Genomic DNA, 14,903 nt, shown 5'->3' with positions numbered 1-14,903 from the left:
GTGCAGGGGCGAGGGGGGGCTCGCCGGGGAGGGGCTGCTCGGGATGGGGAGGGGGGGTTGGTGGGACAAGCTATGTACAGCGCGGGGCGGCTGGAACACCCCCACCCCCCCCAAAACCGCCACCAACCGGGGAGAGCATGGGGCGGGGCCGCCAGGGGGCGCCCTGCCGAGACCGCCTCGGTTTTGGTGGTGGCGGCGGCGGGGTTGGGGGGGGAAAGGGGGGGGCGGTGCGGGGGGTTTGGTCCAGGAGCGCCCCCGCTCGGTCCCGACCCCGCTGGGGGGGAGGGGAGGGAGGGTGCATCCACGGGAAGCTGCGGGGAACACACAGACCGGTCCCGCTCTCCTCCCCCGGCTCCCGCTGGGGCTCCGTCGCCCGAGCACGGGCGGGGGGCGACGGGGACCCCCCCACCCCACCCCATTGTGCAAATCGGCCAGGGGGGAGTTTCCCCCTTTGCATAACTGGGAACGAACCGTGACGGGAAAAACGGGAACAGAAACCCCGGTGGGCACGGCACAGCGCGGCACAGCACCCGCCGTCGCGGCGGCCCTACGCCGTCTCCACCACCGGCACGGCCTCGTCCGGCTGAGGCCCTTCCTCGCCCTCCGGCTCCTCTTCCTCTTCCTTGGGTTGTCCCGGACCCCAGAAGCGGGTGATGGAGAGACGCAGCCCTTCCAGCCTCCCGTTGGAAAGATCGAGGCCCGGCGGTCCGGCCGGCGGCGGCTGTGGATCGTCGCGGCGGCGGCGACGGGTCCGCACTTCCAGGCAGTTCTGGCCCTTGAGGTGCCGCTGCAGGTGGTCGTCCTTGGCGAAGGCTTTGTGGCAGCGGCAGCACTCGTAGGGCCGGGCACCCGTGTGCAGGTGCATGTGGTTCTTCAGGTCGTAGCTGTGCAGGAAGCGGGCGCTGCAGTGCTGGCAGGAGTAGGGCCGCTCGCCCGTGTGCTTGCGCATGTGGATCTTCAGCTTGTCGTTCCTGGAGGGGGGCACAGCACAGACAGATGTTGGCACGAGGTGGCAGGCACCCCTGAGGAAGCAGCCACCTGGCCCAGGGCAGATAGGGGATGGTGCTAGCAGCCCCGCGGCAGGGTTCAGGGGACCCTGTCCTGGCTGCCTTTCTGGGCTGTGTGGGGCACCACTGGGGCATTTAGCAGCCCTGTGGCAGGGTTCAGGTGACCCTGTCCTGGCTGCCTTTCTGGGCTGTGTGGGGCATCATTGGGGCATTGGTGGTGGTGGGAAATGGGTCTATGTGTTTTGTAACACACCAAGTATTGGCAGGGGATGTCCGCAGAGGGTGCTGCTGGGTGCCCTAGGGGGTAGGCAGGGAGGGTCTATCCAGCAGCACTTGGGTAAAGACTGCCCCGGACTTGCACCAGCGGGGCTGGCAGAGAAGTGTCACTGGAGATGCCATCAAGCACCCGGCAGACAGGGAGGATCCACCTGGCAGTACTCATGTGGAGTGCAGAAGACACCCCCCACCTTGACATGCACTGCACTATGCCAGGGATGTGGTCAGCACCGTCATGGCTGGCAGGGCAGGTGCCATGGGGGATGCCATCAGCTACCCATTAGGCAGGGAGGGTCCATCTGGCGGCACTCACCGTGTGAAGCGGACCCCGCAGACCTGGCAGGCGAAGGGCTTCTCGCCCGTGTGTGTGCGCATGTGGCGGGGCAGCTTGCCGGCACCGTGGATGACCTTGTGGCAGACAGGGCACTCCTGGGGCATCTGCGAGCGGCGCTTGCGCACCAGCTTGTCAGGGCTATCCAGCCCGGGCGCCAGCGACTCATGGTGCAGCGAGCTCAGGTACGCCATCACGTCGGGATCGATGGCGTCCTCGTCGGAGGCAGCCTCCTCGGGGGACAGAGGAGGCTGGTACGGGAAGGAGAAGGAGTGTGGGGTCAGCTCCTCCTCCTCAGGCAGCTCAAAGCTGTCATAGGGCAGGGGCAGCCCCTCCGGCAGAGGAGGCGAGGGCATCTGGGGGGGTTGTGGGGGGCTGCCACAGCCCTCGGCCTCGGCGGGCGTCTCCTCGGTGTGGTTGTTGAGCCGTGCCCCACGGGCTTGCAGGAACTTGCGGGTCTTCTTGCTGCGGCGGGCAGCGGGGCGAGGGGGCGGCGGGGCGGGCACCTCGCCCTCGGGGAGGGTGGCGAAAGCCTCCAGGTAGCGCCGGGCACGCTCGCAGTCGCCGTCATCGGGGCCGGGCGCCTCCAACCCGCTGCCTTGTAGAATCTCCACGCAGGCTGCGATCACGCAGGGGATCTCCAGCAGGCGGGCGGCTCGCAGCACCTCGCCCATGTTGGCGCTGCTGATGGTGAGCGTGGCCGTGTAAGCAAACTCCAACAGCGCACCCAGCGCCTCCGGCCCCACGAAGTCCAGCTCGCAGACCTCCTGCCCGGGCCCCGGCCCCGCAAAGAGCTTCTTGAAGTAGCGGCTGGAGGCTGCCAGCACGGCGCGGTGGGTGCGGTACTCCAGCCCCTGCGTCTTGATGGTGACGTCGCAGAGCAGCCCCAGCTGCCGCTGCTCGTTCAGGCAGCTCAGCAGCTCGCTGCTGTGCTCGGGGAAGGGGATGCCGATGAGGTCGTCCTCCGGGCTGGCCATTGTCCTCCTCACCTGTGGGAAGGACGGCATGAGCTCGCTGGCTGCCACGCGAACCAACCCAAAGATGGCACGCAGGCGAGATGCCAGGGTGGAAGAGGCATCAGCCTCTGCTGCGACGCTGGGGTGCGAGGAAACCTCCATCGCACAGGGCTCGGCGGCGGTGGCATCAGGGCCCGTGGTTTCGGTGGGACGCCAAACTGGGAAGCCAGCTCAGCCCCCTATACCCCATGCTGAGGTTGGCAGGTGGCAGGCCCCCCACCACAGACCCCCACACTTCCTCTGCCACCAGCACCCGGCTGCCCGTGCCGCCCCCCTCTGTGCCACCACAGCAAAGGGGGAAATCTCGGCGCGGTGCCTTTGAACGGTGTCGAGGCGAAGCGCTTCCTGCACCAGCCCACCCACCACCACCTCACACCCCACCCCCACCCCCAGCCCCCCGGCACGGCCGGGCACAGTCGACGGCTCCCGGCAGCCTCATCCTGGGAACGCGGGCCTCGCCGGCGGCGGGCACGGGTGGGCGGGTGAGTGCCGGGAAGAGGGCCCCGAGGGCCGGGGGCCGCCCCACGGAGCCCAGCCGGGCTGGGAACGGGGGCCACGCTTCCTGCCACCGCAGATTAGGATCAGCACCCGCGCCGCCGGTTCCTGCCCCCGCTCCCAGTGGGGGCCGGGCCCCCTCCTTCCCCCTTTGCCCCAGCCCGGGGCCGCTCCTCGCCCAGCCAAGCCCTGCCTGTGCGAGCCGGCCCTTTCCCACGCTGTGGCTGGCAGGGCTTGGCCTCAGCCCTAAGCCTGGCACTGCCAGCACATGGCGTCCCCACAGAGCTGCACTGGGAACCTGCATGTCCTCATGGAGCTGGCGCAGGCAAGAGATGGAACGTGTGGGAAGAGGGAGCCCACTGCCCTCCCAACCCGCAGGCAGGGCACGGGCAGCAGATCCACAGCTGCAAGCCCATGCCCAGCCATGGGTAATGGCCTCCTGGCTGTCCTGTGCTGCTGAGTGACACTGGGGTGGGAGGTCCGTCCGGTGGCTGCTGCAGCCCTGCCTGTGCTCCGGGCAAGGCAGTGAGGGGCACGCAGCACCGCCGCGTCCAGGCTGTGGGTGCTGCCAGAGCCATGCCACGCTGAACCAAGCCCAGCCATGGCAGATGGTGGCATGTGACACTGGCCATCGCTGAGCCCCACCAGGCCTCGTCGAGCCATGCCATACCCATCCGCACTGGGCCCTGCCACGCCGTGCCGGCCCGTGCCAAGCCACGCTGTGCCGTCGGCGGGCGCGGGGGACGTGCCCCCTCTTGCCCGTGGAGGGGCGGCGCGGCCGGCGGCCCCCGGCACATGGGCCCATCCCCGAGCCGGCCGCTCCCTGCGCTTGGGCAGCCGCCAAGATGGGGCTGCCTCGGCAGGCGGCTGGGAACGGCCCCGGAGCAACCGGCTGCGGAGCCGCCCCAGCCGCTGCCGAGCAGGCCCGACCGGCAGGGCAGGCGGCAGCCGCCCCTGAAACTGGGAGCCGGGCAGTGCCGACCGCCTGGGATGCTGGCGCCGACGCCAAGTGCCCATGGCCGTGCCCCTCTCCCTTGCCAGGATCCATCCCGTCCTGCCAGCAGCCGGGGTCCCCACCGCTGGCAGTGGCGGGGGCGAGCGGATTAGGGGTGATTAAACCATCAGAGCCCCGGGAGCCAACAGGCAGCGACAGCCCCCGCTGGGATTAGGCAGGATTAGCAGCGGGGGCAGGATTAGGAGAGGAGGGCACCCAGCGCCACAGCTCGGGTGGCTGCAGGGGGACGATGGGGACGTGGTGCCTGCTGAGGGCAGTCCAGAGCCCTGCGGGTCCCCGGCGCTGTCACACAGGTGGTGGTCCTGGAAATGGGGTGGCACCAGCACCCTACACTGCTGCCCGTCCCAGCTAAAACCCGATGGCAGTGGGATGGACACCCTGGTCCCACGAGATACCTGGGCACAGGGTGCTCACGGAGCTCTTCCTGCTGGCAAGGCCACGGCTGGCACCCACTGGCATGTGCCCAATGTGAGGACTCCTGCACCATTGGAGTGCCCAAGCCCAATGCCCAGGTGCTCCCCAGCGGGTGGCAGGGTGCTCTGAGGAACCGACATGGCCACCAGACTCACCGTGTCACAGCGCCAGGTGAGAGCAGCCCTGATGCCATCGGTGCCACAGAACTCACTGGCAGAGGCTTCGCTCGGCCCGGACACGGCCGTGGGGCCGGATGCCTGCGGACGAGGGCGGGGGGCTGGAGCAGAGCCGGGGTGAGGTGGTGGCAAGAGGGGGATTTTCCACTGCACCAAACCGCCAGCGATGGCTCCCTCCCCGACACCCCCACCCCCCGCGCATCCTCCCCGCTGGAGCGCAGTCACATGCTGAGCGGGCGCTGCCATCAGGAGATCACAGCGGCGATAAGGAAATGGGGGGGACGAGGTGTGAGGGAGCCAGAGCCACCCCCCCCCCACCCCTAACACCCCACCCCCTCCCCCAAAGCCGTCCTGGGACGGCACGGCAGATGACAAGCGCAGGGAGCACAGGTTGAGGAGGGGGCCCCCTTCAAACTACCACACTCCACCATGCCAGGGCTCTCTGGGTTATGTCGATGCCTGCTGCCAGGCCTGTTTCGGCTGAGGGAGCCACGAGGGGTTGGGGAAAGTGGGGGACGTTCCCCATGCTGAGCCAGCTCCCATGCCAGGGTGGGTGGAAGCAGGAACAATACCTGCTCAGGTCACCCTGACATCCAGTCGCCAGCCTGTGCTGCCTGGCACAACTGTGGCCAGCCCTCATTCACCTGCCCTCCCACCCACAAGCCAGCCCTGGGGGTATGGCTGGCCTGGCATAGCTGCACACAGCAGGAGGGGGAGGGGGGCATCCCTGTAACACCCACCCTGCATGGGGACTGGCTGTGTCCTGTGCTGCCGAGCCAGGATGGCACCCGGCACACGGGCACAGTGCCAGCCTGTGTCGGCACCAGGCTCCGTTGGAGGAGAGCAGAGGCTGTGGAGTGGCCGGGGGTGCTCTGGGGGTTCCTCTACCTGCTCCCCCCGTGGGGAAGGGAGGCAGGGGTCCTAGGGAGTGCAGCCCCCACCCCAGGCTGCTGCCGAGTGCCGCTGCTTTCAGTCACAAGAGTGACAAACGCTGTCGAGGGACTTCACAGCTGCACTGGGGAGAATGAGTCACCCAGGAAGGGGAGTGTGGCACCAGCCACCATCATGGCCCCCAGCCGCTCGCCGTGCCAGGCCCCTCACCCTTTGGGAGCTGGGAAAGAGACCCAGATGTCTGGGCACACATTACACACACACACACCCCACCACCACCCTGCTCAAAGCTGGCAAGCAACAGCAGTGGTGGCATCAGTGCTGGCTGCCCTGCTGCGGGGGTTGGCACGGCTGTAGGGCTAAGGGCTATGAAACACCTCTGCCCAGATGGTGGGGAAGGCAATGCATTGGGGTCTGGCTGGGCTGGTGGCCCTGGAGTGGGCACATGCCAGAGCTGTGCTGGGGGTCTCTGTGCTGGAGGGCAGGCGGCTGGGGGAAGCAGAGCCGCTCTGAAAGACAACAGCGAGCAGAGACGAAAGGAAATGGGTTGAAAAGAGGATAAACAGAGCCCCCCACCCCGTGGTGCCAATGAGACCCATGGCACCACCCCAGCCCTTTACTGCCACTCAGCTCCTCATCCCCTCGATGCCACACAGAGACCTTCTGGTGTCCAAGAGCCTGGAGTGCCCCAGCGGGCATGGCTGTGTGCTGTGGCCAAGGCAAGGCAGCCATTGGCACTGTGGAAGGGGGTCCAAGTGCCACAGCTCAGGTTTGCCTCCACAACCAGGCAGCACTGCCTGGTGCAGGAACTGGGGCCCGGTGCCAGCCTGGCATGATACCTGGGCTGGAGGATGGGCACGGGCAGCCCTGCCATGGCGGAAAAGACAGCTGGCAGGACTGGTGGTGGCCCCTGTGCCAACCCAAGCACCTCCACCAGAAACAAGCAGCTGCTAGCCCAAGTGAGCCCCCACACCACCCCCTTGCCCACCAGCCCTAAACTGGCATCCTGGCTCCCTCCCACTGCCGAAAAACTTCCCTGCTGCCCAAGCCAGGCAGAGGCACGTCCAGCTGCCTGGCATTGCCGACACAGGGTACGGGCCCTGCTCTGCCAAGTCACAGTGACCCAGACCTCTCCACCTGTCCCTTCCCTTCCCATCCCATCCCACCGGCAGTGAGGGCGGCGCAGGGCTCAGGCGACGCCAGCATCCCGGCAGCCTCCCGGCTGGTGCCAGACCAGCCATAGCCAACCCTCCCCGTGCCCGCCAGTACCGCGCCGGGTTCCCGATTGCCCCAACACCTTCTCAGCCGCCATGGCGGGTGGCGGCAGGGTGGGCAGACGACTCACCTGGCGCGGGTCCCGGTGTGGCTCGACACTGCGGCGCGGCCGGGTCGGTGGCACCGCGAGCAGCAGGGAGGGGAAGGCAGGCAGGGTGCTGTGCTGTGTGAACTTGGCCCTGCTCCCCGCTGCACTTGAGCTCAGGATCCCACCTCAAAAGGAGTCGACGCCCACACCCCGGGTCACGCACCTCCCAGCCCCGCTTCCCAGAACACACACGGCATTAACCCTTGGCGGACGGTGCCGGGCCGTAAGGTGCCAACCCGGAACCGGGCAAAGGGGGCATCCCCCCGGCCTCCTCCTGCAGGAGGAAATTCCCAGCGCTGGCAGGATGGGCACTCAGTGCCACGGGCATCCCCTCCCCGCCACCAAGCATCACCTTCCTGCCACCTGCCCTGGCCCCCTGTGCCAGGGCGTTGGATGGACTCTTGCCCCTATCACCGCCCCAAGGCAGGGTGCTGGGTGCTGGGCACCGGGCATTTGCTGCCGGTTGTGGCCAGCCCAGCCCAGCCCAGCCAGGAGGGTGCCTGCGTTCGGTGGGAGTGAGGCTGTCACCGCAGGGCTGGGCTTGGTGCGGCGTGCCACGGCCTGCCTGGCCAGCCCTGGAGCCACCCCCCAGCTCTGCAGTTGCAGGTCCTGCTCTGCCCCCACAGCAGCTCCTCAAGGTCCCACGGCTGGTGCGGGACATTCTGTCCCAGGGAGGGGGCTCAGGAACAGCCCTGGCTGAATCATATTATATACCTGGTCCCTTCTGCTCCCTGAGCAAGGTCAGCAGTGGGGCCACAGCCCCCAGAGCCCCCTGGGGCTGGCTGCAGGTTCGCGCAATCCCCCCCTCCTCCACCCCCCACCTAATTACACCCTCTGCGTCCCCAGCTAAACAGCAATTAGCAGCCGGGCAGCGCTCCCCACACCCCACCGCCAGCACCCAGCATCCGCCCCTGCCGCCCACACCAACCCGGCCAGGGCCGTGCCAGGGCATTGCGGTGGGACTGCCCACCAGCCAGGGGAAGCTCCATCGCAGCAACCTGGCATAGCTCTGGCTAGAGCTCTGGGCAGCTGTGCCAGGGGTGCCAGCAGCACGAGGCCAGGCAGAAAGGGGAAGAGCCCCGCGGCAGTGCGGCCGCGCAGCCGGGCAGGGAGGGGGCCTCTGGCCCCAGCAACGTTCACGGAAGGGGCTGGGTTGTGCAAGAGCCCCGACCACACGGGCGGGCAGTGGGGATGGCAGGCGGGCAGCGGCTGTGTTGGCATCTCATCCATGCAGGCCAGTGCACCCTGGCATAGCATTCACCTTGCCCATCACCCAGGACAACGGGCAGGTGTGCTGGCCGTGCCACCACGGGTCAGCTCGATGCCCGGAGGCAGTGGTGGAGCAAGCAGCCTTGCCCACCGCACCGACGTGACGCTCTGGGTGGGCCAGCCGCCCCGGAGGGGGCACACTGCTGGGCATGGCCCCAGGCCAGCGTCCCCAGGAGAGAAGGAGGGACGTGGCACCTGCTTGCCAACCCTCTGCCTGCCCTTTGCTCCCCATAAAGGAGGGGAATGGCGCCAGCCCCCCCTGGCCCAGGTGTGCCAGGTGCTAAGGGCGGGAGATAAGGTGGGCGAGGCGGGCAGGGAGGGGCACAGCATGGGCACGCAGCCCTGACTCAGGGTTCCCGCTGGTGGCCAGGCCCCACTGGGGTGAGTCACCACGTCCCCCCACCCTGGGGGTGTTGCAACCACCCACATGCTGGCCACCAACTGCTGCTCACCTCAGCTGGGGGGCACTGAGGGTGCCCACCCAGCTGGGACCAGGCAGTCAAGGTGCTGCCCTTTGAGGAGGATGGGTTGACCTTCATCCATCTTCCTCTGTGCTCCACCCTTGCCTTAGCCAGTAGCACCAGAGATGGGATACAGGCCAACCCCATACCAAGCCAGGACAAACTCTAACAGCATCCAGGCTCCTGCATGGCACCGTAGCACCCATATGCCCTTCTCCTGAGGGTAGCATAGGCACCTTGGCCCTGGGCATCCTCATGTCCTGCACCATGTCCTAACACAGGGTACCCTGACCTGCCGGGACAGGTGGTCCCACAGTGTCCTGCTCACCTATCGGTAGCCAGGACAGATGCAGCCCAAGGACGTGTGGCCTCTGTGGTCACCCTCGGGCACTGCTGCAAGCGTCGCTGTCCCCAGTGCTGCGAGAGGCCACTCGCAGCCGGACGTGGGCTGTCCCCAGCTGCTCTCTGCCAGGGCGGCCTGGGGAGTGGGGCCGTGCACAGGCAGGAGCAGGCAGAGGGAAGGAAGCAAGGAAGGAAGGAAAGGAGGAAGGAAAAGAGGTTGCCGAAATGGAGCTAAGGGAGGGGGCAACAGGCAGGAAACAGCAGCAAGCCCCATGCTTGCCCACCCCAGCATGGGCTGAAACCCACCCACAGGTCCCCCAGCAGCCAGTGCTACCAGCATTGGAGCTCCAAGTCTGGCTGGTTCCCAGGGCACCCATGCCAACACTGAAAGGGGCACGGTGGACTTAGGCATCCTGCTACACCACAGCTTGCACAACCCAGTCTGGACAGGACTCCACCAAGACGGAGAAGACTTGGCTGCAGAGGCATTGAGGTAGCCTGCTCCCAGGCACAGGGGTGCCAGTGGCATCAGGACGAGGCTGTGCCAGCCTTCAGCCTGGGGCAGATGGGCTGGTTCCGCTCACTGGCCTCAGGGTGAGCCAGCTCTGGTGCTGCTCCCCCTGCAGCACTCAGTCACGGGAGCCCCTTGGAGGGCAGCCAGACCCCCTGGGTCCCATCGTGCCACACGGTCCCAGGGGGCCCTCCAGGCTGTTGGCATCTCTTCCCTGATGTGGGGTCCCTGTCCTCACGGCACCTCAGAGACTGAGCACCTCAGCTGGCACAGGAAGGGCTATGATGCTCCATCCTGGCAGCAGGGCGGTGCTGGTCCCAGTGGGGTCACCCAGCAAGGACAGTGCCAGCCCACAGCCCCCCCTCCACACCCCCCGAAATAGCCCAGCTTCCGCCCCCACGGCAGCTGCCTGCTGCCAGCTCCCCGCTGCCCACGGCTGATCCCGGGGGAGGGAAGGGGGGGCAGCCATCTCTAATCTCCCCTGAGCCCACGTAGCTGCCAGTGAGGCCGTGCCCGACGCAGCTTCCCTGACCCACGCAGCACCATGAGGAAGACCCCGGCCAGCCCCATGCCAGGGGAAGGTTAACAGCCCCAGCCCCGCAGCCCCGTGGTGGAGCAGAGCCTAGATCAGGTGGCCACGGAGCCCCACTCTGGCACACGGGGCTGTCCCAGAACTGTCCCCAGCCCGGAGCCCCATCGGGCTGTCCCCGCTGTGCCAGCTGGCTCAGCGCAGCCCAAGTGGGACGGGAATCCCCTTCCCCTCCCCTCCTCAGCCCCGCAGCAGGACCAAAGTGGAGAACCCTCCTGCCCATTCTCGTGTCCCCCCGGGGACACCCGCGGGAGAGGAACCGAAGCAAAAACGCCAGACCGTTGCTGTGCCCACCGTGTGCCAGCCAGCCTGGCTGCGCTCTCCCAGCCTGCCAGCGTCCAGCTCGGGCAGCGGCTGGCACCCACCCTGCCAGGGACCCAGCACCTGGCAGCAGGACCCCCCGTACTCACCGCCCCCTCCAGCCGCTGCCCATGGGGCCTGGGGACGCGGTGGGGACAGCCGGGGCAGAGCGGAGCACGCAGAGCAGCCGAGGCTGCCGGGAGAGGCCAGCGCTCGCCTGACCTACTTCTCCTTCCGCATCACCTGCTTTCATTTTCCCTCGCCACGGCTCGGTCCCCCCCCGCCCGCCCACAGCCCCGCCGAGTCACGCCACCGGCTCCGCTGGCACGGGACACCCAGGGTCCACGGCTCCCACCACACCGGTGCGAACCTAAAACCGGTCGCCCCCTCCCCCATCTCTGGGTACACGGCACAAGGCTGGGCACCGAGTGCGCTGAAGGTCACCAGCCATGGCACCGGCACCGGCCACGGCCGCCTCCCCCGCTGCCTTGCGCGGCCACCCAAGCGTCACCTCCATGGCATGAAGCGAGTTTGACGGGTCTCGGCCCAGCCCCTCGCTGGTCCCTCCGGCTGCCCCGGGGCTCGCTGGGGTGTGGACATGCAGCTCCCGGGGCATGTCGGGGACGCCAGCTCTGCCGCAGGGAGCCAGGCGGGCGCCAACACCCCCCCCCCCCCCCCGACACCACCTCCCCCCCCCCCCGCCCCAGACAGGGCGGCCTCCCCCGCCAGCACCCCGCTGGCTCCCGCGGTGGGGTTACCATGGAAAGGCGGCGGCGGCGGCAGCGGCGGAGGGGGAGAGAGCTCCCGGGGGCTCCCGCCAGCAGCCCGCGCGCTGCCAGGAGAGATTTCTCCGTGGTTTCATCATCCGCCGCCGGCCCCGAAGGAGAAGTTCCTGCTCCATGAGCGGGGCAGTGGCTACCCCTCGAGAGCCGGGGTAGAGGGGCTGCGCTGGCCTTGCACCCCCCGCTGCACCCCACTGCCCGCTCCTGCCGCGGCTCAGGCCCGTCGCACTCATGCCACGTGTGCACCGAGGGTGCCCGGCACCAGCTGGCAGAGCCACGCTGCCACGGCCTCGGGCTCAGCACCGCAGCGCTGCCAAGCACGGGGGCTGCTTGCCAGCCTGTGCCCAGGCACGTGAGCTCGGAGGGTCCCCAAGACCCAACACGGATGTGAGTGTGTGTGCCCCACACCTGCCTATTGCCTCTCCATGCCCAGGGGCTTCACCTGCTCTTCAACCTCATCCTCAGCAAGGGCACTCCTAACCCCAGCCAAGCCCCAGTCCTACTGCCCCACACCCTCCCCTGCCCCACAGCTTCCCCTTCTCCACGCACCCACTTCAAGTTCCCGGAGCCCAAACCCCTCCCTCGGGACCCGGCACAGGCTTCACCACCGCAGCCTCAAGCCGCCAGCAGCTGCCGCCTGCCTCTGCCAGGGCTGGAGGATCCCAATCTGCCCCCTCCAGCCTGCTCCTGCTCCAGCCGGACGGGCTGTGCATGGGGAAACTGAGGCACGCAGAGACTCACCCCACACCAAATCCAGCTCTGCCTCCCCTCGCCCAACGAAAGCAGCCCTGGGTCACGGGTGGCCACGGGCCAAGGCGACGGGGGCGACGGGTCTCCCGTGGCGCGGGCCACGGCGGGAGGGTAAATACCGCACCCCGCCCCGGGCAAACAGCCTGCTGGGGGCAGCCAGCCGCGGGGGGGACAGGTACAGCAGGGCTGGGTGCGTGCAGGGCAGAGTCCACCAGTGTTTGGCGGGTGTTACTAAGACGCCAGGCCCAGTGGGCACCCCCTGCGTGGACTCTCGCCAACGGCAAGCAGCGAGGCACCCACCATCACTGCCAGCGTGCCAGGCCCAAGCGGGTCACTGGCATGGCACAGAATGCTGGGACATGAGGACACCCACCCTCTGCTCCCGACTCTACCGGTAGCCGAGCAGCCTCCCCGCTGCCATAATGCCATCCCTGTCCGGTGCACTCGGGGATACAGCTGAGTCGCTCACCAGGCCAGGAAGGGCGGTGGGACAGCGGCAGCACCCTGCCACCCGTGGGGTGAACCCGCGGGGGACTTCTGCTGGATGGCAGCAGCACAACCGGATCCCTGCCAGAGACTTGGCAGCTGCCCCGGGAAGCAGCGGGGACATTCAAGTGTCACCGGTTTCCCGCAGGCCCGTGGAGAGGGACCTGGAAAAGGCCATGCGTGACCACCCCCCACCCCACGGGCGACGTGTTCACTGGCTCCAGCGCGGAGGAGCAGCGGCGGGTGTGCAGGGGCAGGACGCGGTGCACCGTCGACTCCCGGCAAACGAGAATCAACGGTGCTCCGCGTCCCGACGGTGCACGTCGGTAGCATCCCGGATCCATGCGACTCACCGCAACCGGGCTGCAAAAGCAGTCGCCGCACCGGTCCCGCTACCGGTCGGTCGATCCCTCCCGTATAGACCCCGTCGGTGGGTCCGTCCGTTTCCCACTCGCCGCCGCTCACCTGTAAGCCCCGCCCGAGCCACGGGCCGGTCCCGGGGGCCGCGGCCCCGCCTCCGCCTTCACCTGCCGCCGTCGTGCCCCGCCCGCCTCCCCCCACCCCACCCCACCCCCCCCCACGGTCGCCGCCGCCGCCGGGGCTTCAGGAAGCGCCCGCCCCTGTCTCGTTCATTGGACAGCACACCGGCGGTCCGGCCTCCTATTGGTGGGGGAGGCTGCCCATCAACTCCGCCACACCATTCACCCCCCCCCCGGGAGGGCGGGGGCCATGAGAGCAACCCCCCCAAGCACCGGGGTGCGGTGTTGGGGGGCGGAAAAAGCTGAGTCAGAGGCTCAGGACGGCGGCGATTAACGGGGCTGCGCCGGGATCGACCCCGGTGTTGAGAAGGAGGGAGCCTAGTGCGGCACCCTCTCTTCACCTCCCCCCCCCCCCCCCGGCGCCTCGCCCGGTGCCAGGCGCCGAGAGCGCCCCGCCCGCTGCGGCCGCCAAGCCCCGGGGCCAGGCAAGTCCCCGCTCCGCCCCGCGGGCATGAGGAGGGGCCGGGAGAACCGGGTACGGGAGAACTGGCAACGGGAGGGGGATGGAGGACTGGGCACTGAGAACCGAGCACCGGGGGGCGATGGAGAATTTGGCACCGAGAACTGGGCGCCCAGAAACCAGGCACCGAAGCAGCAGGGAGGGATGATGAACCGAGCACCGAGAACTGGGCATCGGGAGACCCAGTACCAAGGCGGGGAATGGAGTACCGGGCAGTGGGGGATGGAGAACCGGGAATCGAGAAGCGGGCAACGAAAACTGGGCACCGAAAATCAGGCACTGAAAACTGGGTACCGGGAACAGGCCACCGGGGGAGAGGGGCGATGGAGAACTGAGCACAGAGAACAGGACACTTCGGGGGCTGTCTGGAGAACCGGGCACGGAGAACCGGGCACGGAGGATGGAGAAGCAGGGACGGGAAAAGGGTCGGGGAGCTCTAGACCCCGGTACGGAGAACCGGGAGCCGGGATTCCAGAGGGGCGCGGCGGGGCAGCCCCTCCCCGTTCCCGGCGGCGCTGGGGCAGGGCGCGGCGCCCCCCTCCGCCCCCCTCCTCCCCGAGCGGCCCCTCCGCAGGTGCCTGGGCGGGGACCCCGCACAACCTGTTTGGCGGCCGCCAGCCCCCGGGAGGCAGCGGCGGGGCCCGGCCTGGCCCGGCCCGGGGCTCACCTCAGCTCACCCCGGCCCCCCCCGGCGGCCGCCATCCCCGCTACTGACTCAGAGCCCGGCCGCTGCCCGGCGCTGGCGGAAAGTGTGAGGAGCCGCCGCCGCCGCCGCGGGCTGCCAAGGCAAACACCGCCCCGGCAGACGTTATGTCACCGGGCGGGCGGCCGGGCCGCGCCGGGGGGCACCGCTCCAACGCCGGGGCTGCTCTGTCCCCCTGCCCCGCCTCGCCAGGCCCCGGTACCGGGCACCTGCCGCCGCGCAGGTTCCAGGTTCCCTCATCGGGCCTCGAACTCCGTTTCCCTCCTCCCTGTCCGTCCGTCCGTCCGTCCACCTGCCTCGCATCTCCTCCCTCGCCGCACCGCCGACACCTCCCTCCGCACACCGGCCGGCCGTGCACCTGCACCGCCTCCCGCCGGCCACGCCGCTGACATTGACCCACCGGGCTCAGAGCCCCGCGGGGGCGGCGGCGGCGGGGGGGGGGGAAATCCACAGAAAATCCACACGCCCTCCCCCCCCGCCGCCGCTCCCGCCGGAGCCCCGAGCCCTGCCCCTCCGGCCACCGGCCCGAATACAGTCCCCAGCGCTCCCCGCGCAGCCCCCGCCCGCCCCTACGGGCCGCCGCTGTCCGTAACCGCGTCGTTATGCCGCTGCCGGTGCCCGCAGCTGCGTTCCCGGTGCCGCCCGCCCTCCCGCTTCCCTGAGGCGGCCCCGACGGCGCGGTCCACCACTCACCTCCTGCCCGCGGGGACGCGACGGGGCCGGGGCC

The 14,903-nt window shown here is 69.0% G+C and overlaps 1 protein-coding gene across 3 annotated transcripts; it reads right to left on the bottom strand.

The window, feature by feature from the left end:
- Positions 1-458: 458 nt before the first annotated feature.
- On the bottom strand, positions 459-13,001 carry ZBTB7B (zinc finger and BTB domain containing 7B). Of its 3 annotated transcripts, none has more exons than XM_064176104.1 (3): positions 12,940-13,001; positions 1,597-2,603; positions 459-971 (listed from the first exon to the last, which is right to left on the bottom strand). In XM_064176104.1, the coding sequence occupies exons 2-3, from the start codon at positions 2,589-2,591 to the stop codon at positions 548-550; spliced, it is 1,419 nt and encodes a 472-aa protein (XP_064032174.1). In that variant the 5' UTR covers positions 2,592-2,603; positions 12,940-13,001; the 3' UTR covers positions 459-547. The 3 variants fall into 3 exon arrangements, with proteins under 3 accessions (XP_064032174.1, XP_064032173.1, XP_064032172.1); XM_064176103.1 differs by having other exon boundaries at positions 12,828-12,951; XM_064176102.1 differs by lacking the exon at positions 12,940-13,001 and having other exon boundaries at positions 1,597-2,771.
- Between the last annotated feature and the right edge of the window lie 1,902 nt (positions 13,002-14,903).

Source organism: Pogoniulus pusillus, chromosome 43, assembly GCF_015220805.1.
Source record: "Pogoniulus pusillus isolate bPogPus1 chromosome 43, bPogPus1.pri, whole genome shotgun sequence".
NCBI lineage: Eukaryota > Metazoa > Chordata > Aves > Piciformes > Lybiidae > Pogoniulus > Pogoniulus pusillus.
Note: the sequence above shows the minus strand (reverse complement) of the source record. Positions and strands in the feature narration are given on the sequence as shown.

What these genes read in the sequence shown, in the direction of transcription:
- ZBTB7B (XM_064176102.1), bottom strand. Translation starts at nt 2,732, where the DNA reads ATGGAGGTTTCCTCGCACCCCAGCGTCGCAGCAGAGGCTGATGCCTCT. An exon ending in TGCGGGGTCCGCTTCACACG is followed by an intron (nt 972 to 1,596) that starts GTGAGTGCCGCC and finishes GCCCCCCTCCAG; the next exon opens with GAACGACAAGCTGAAGATCC.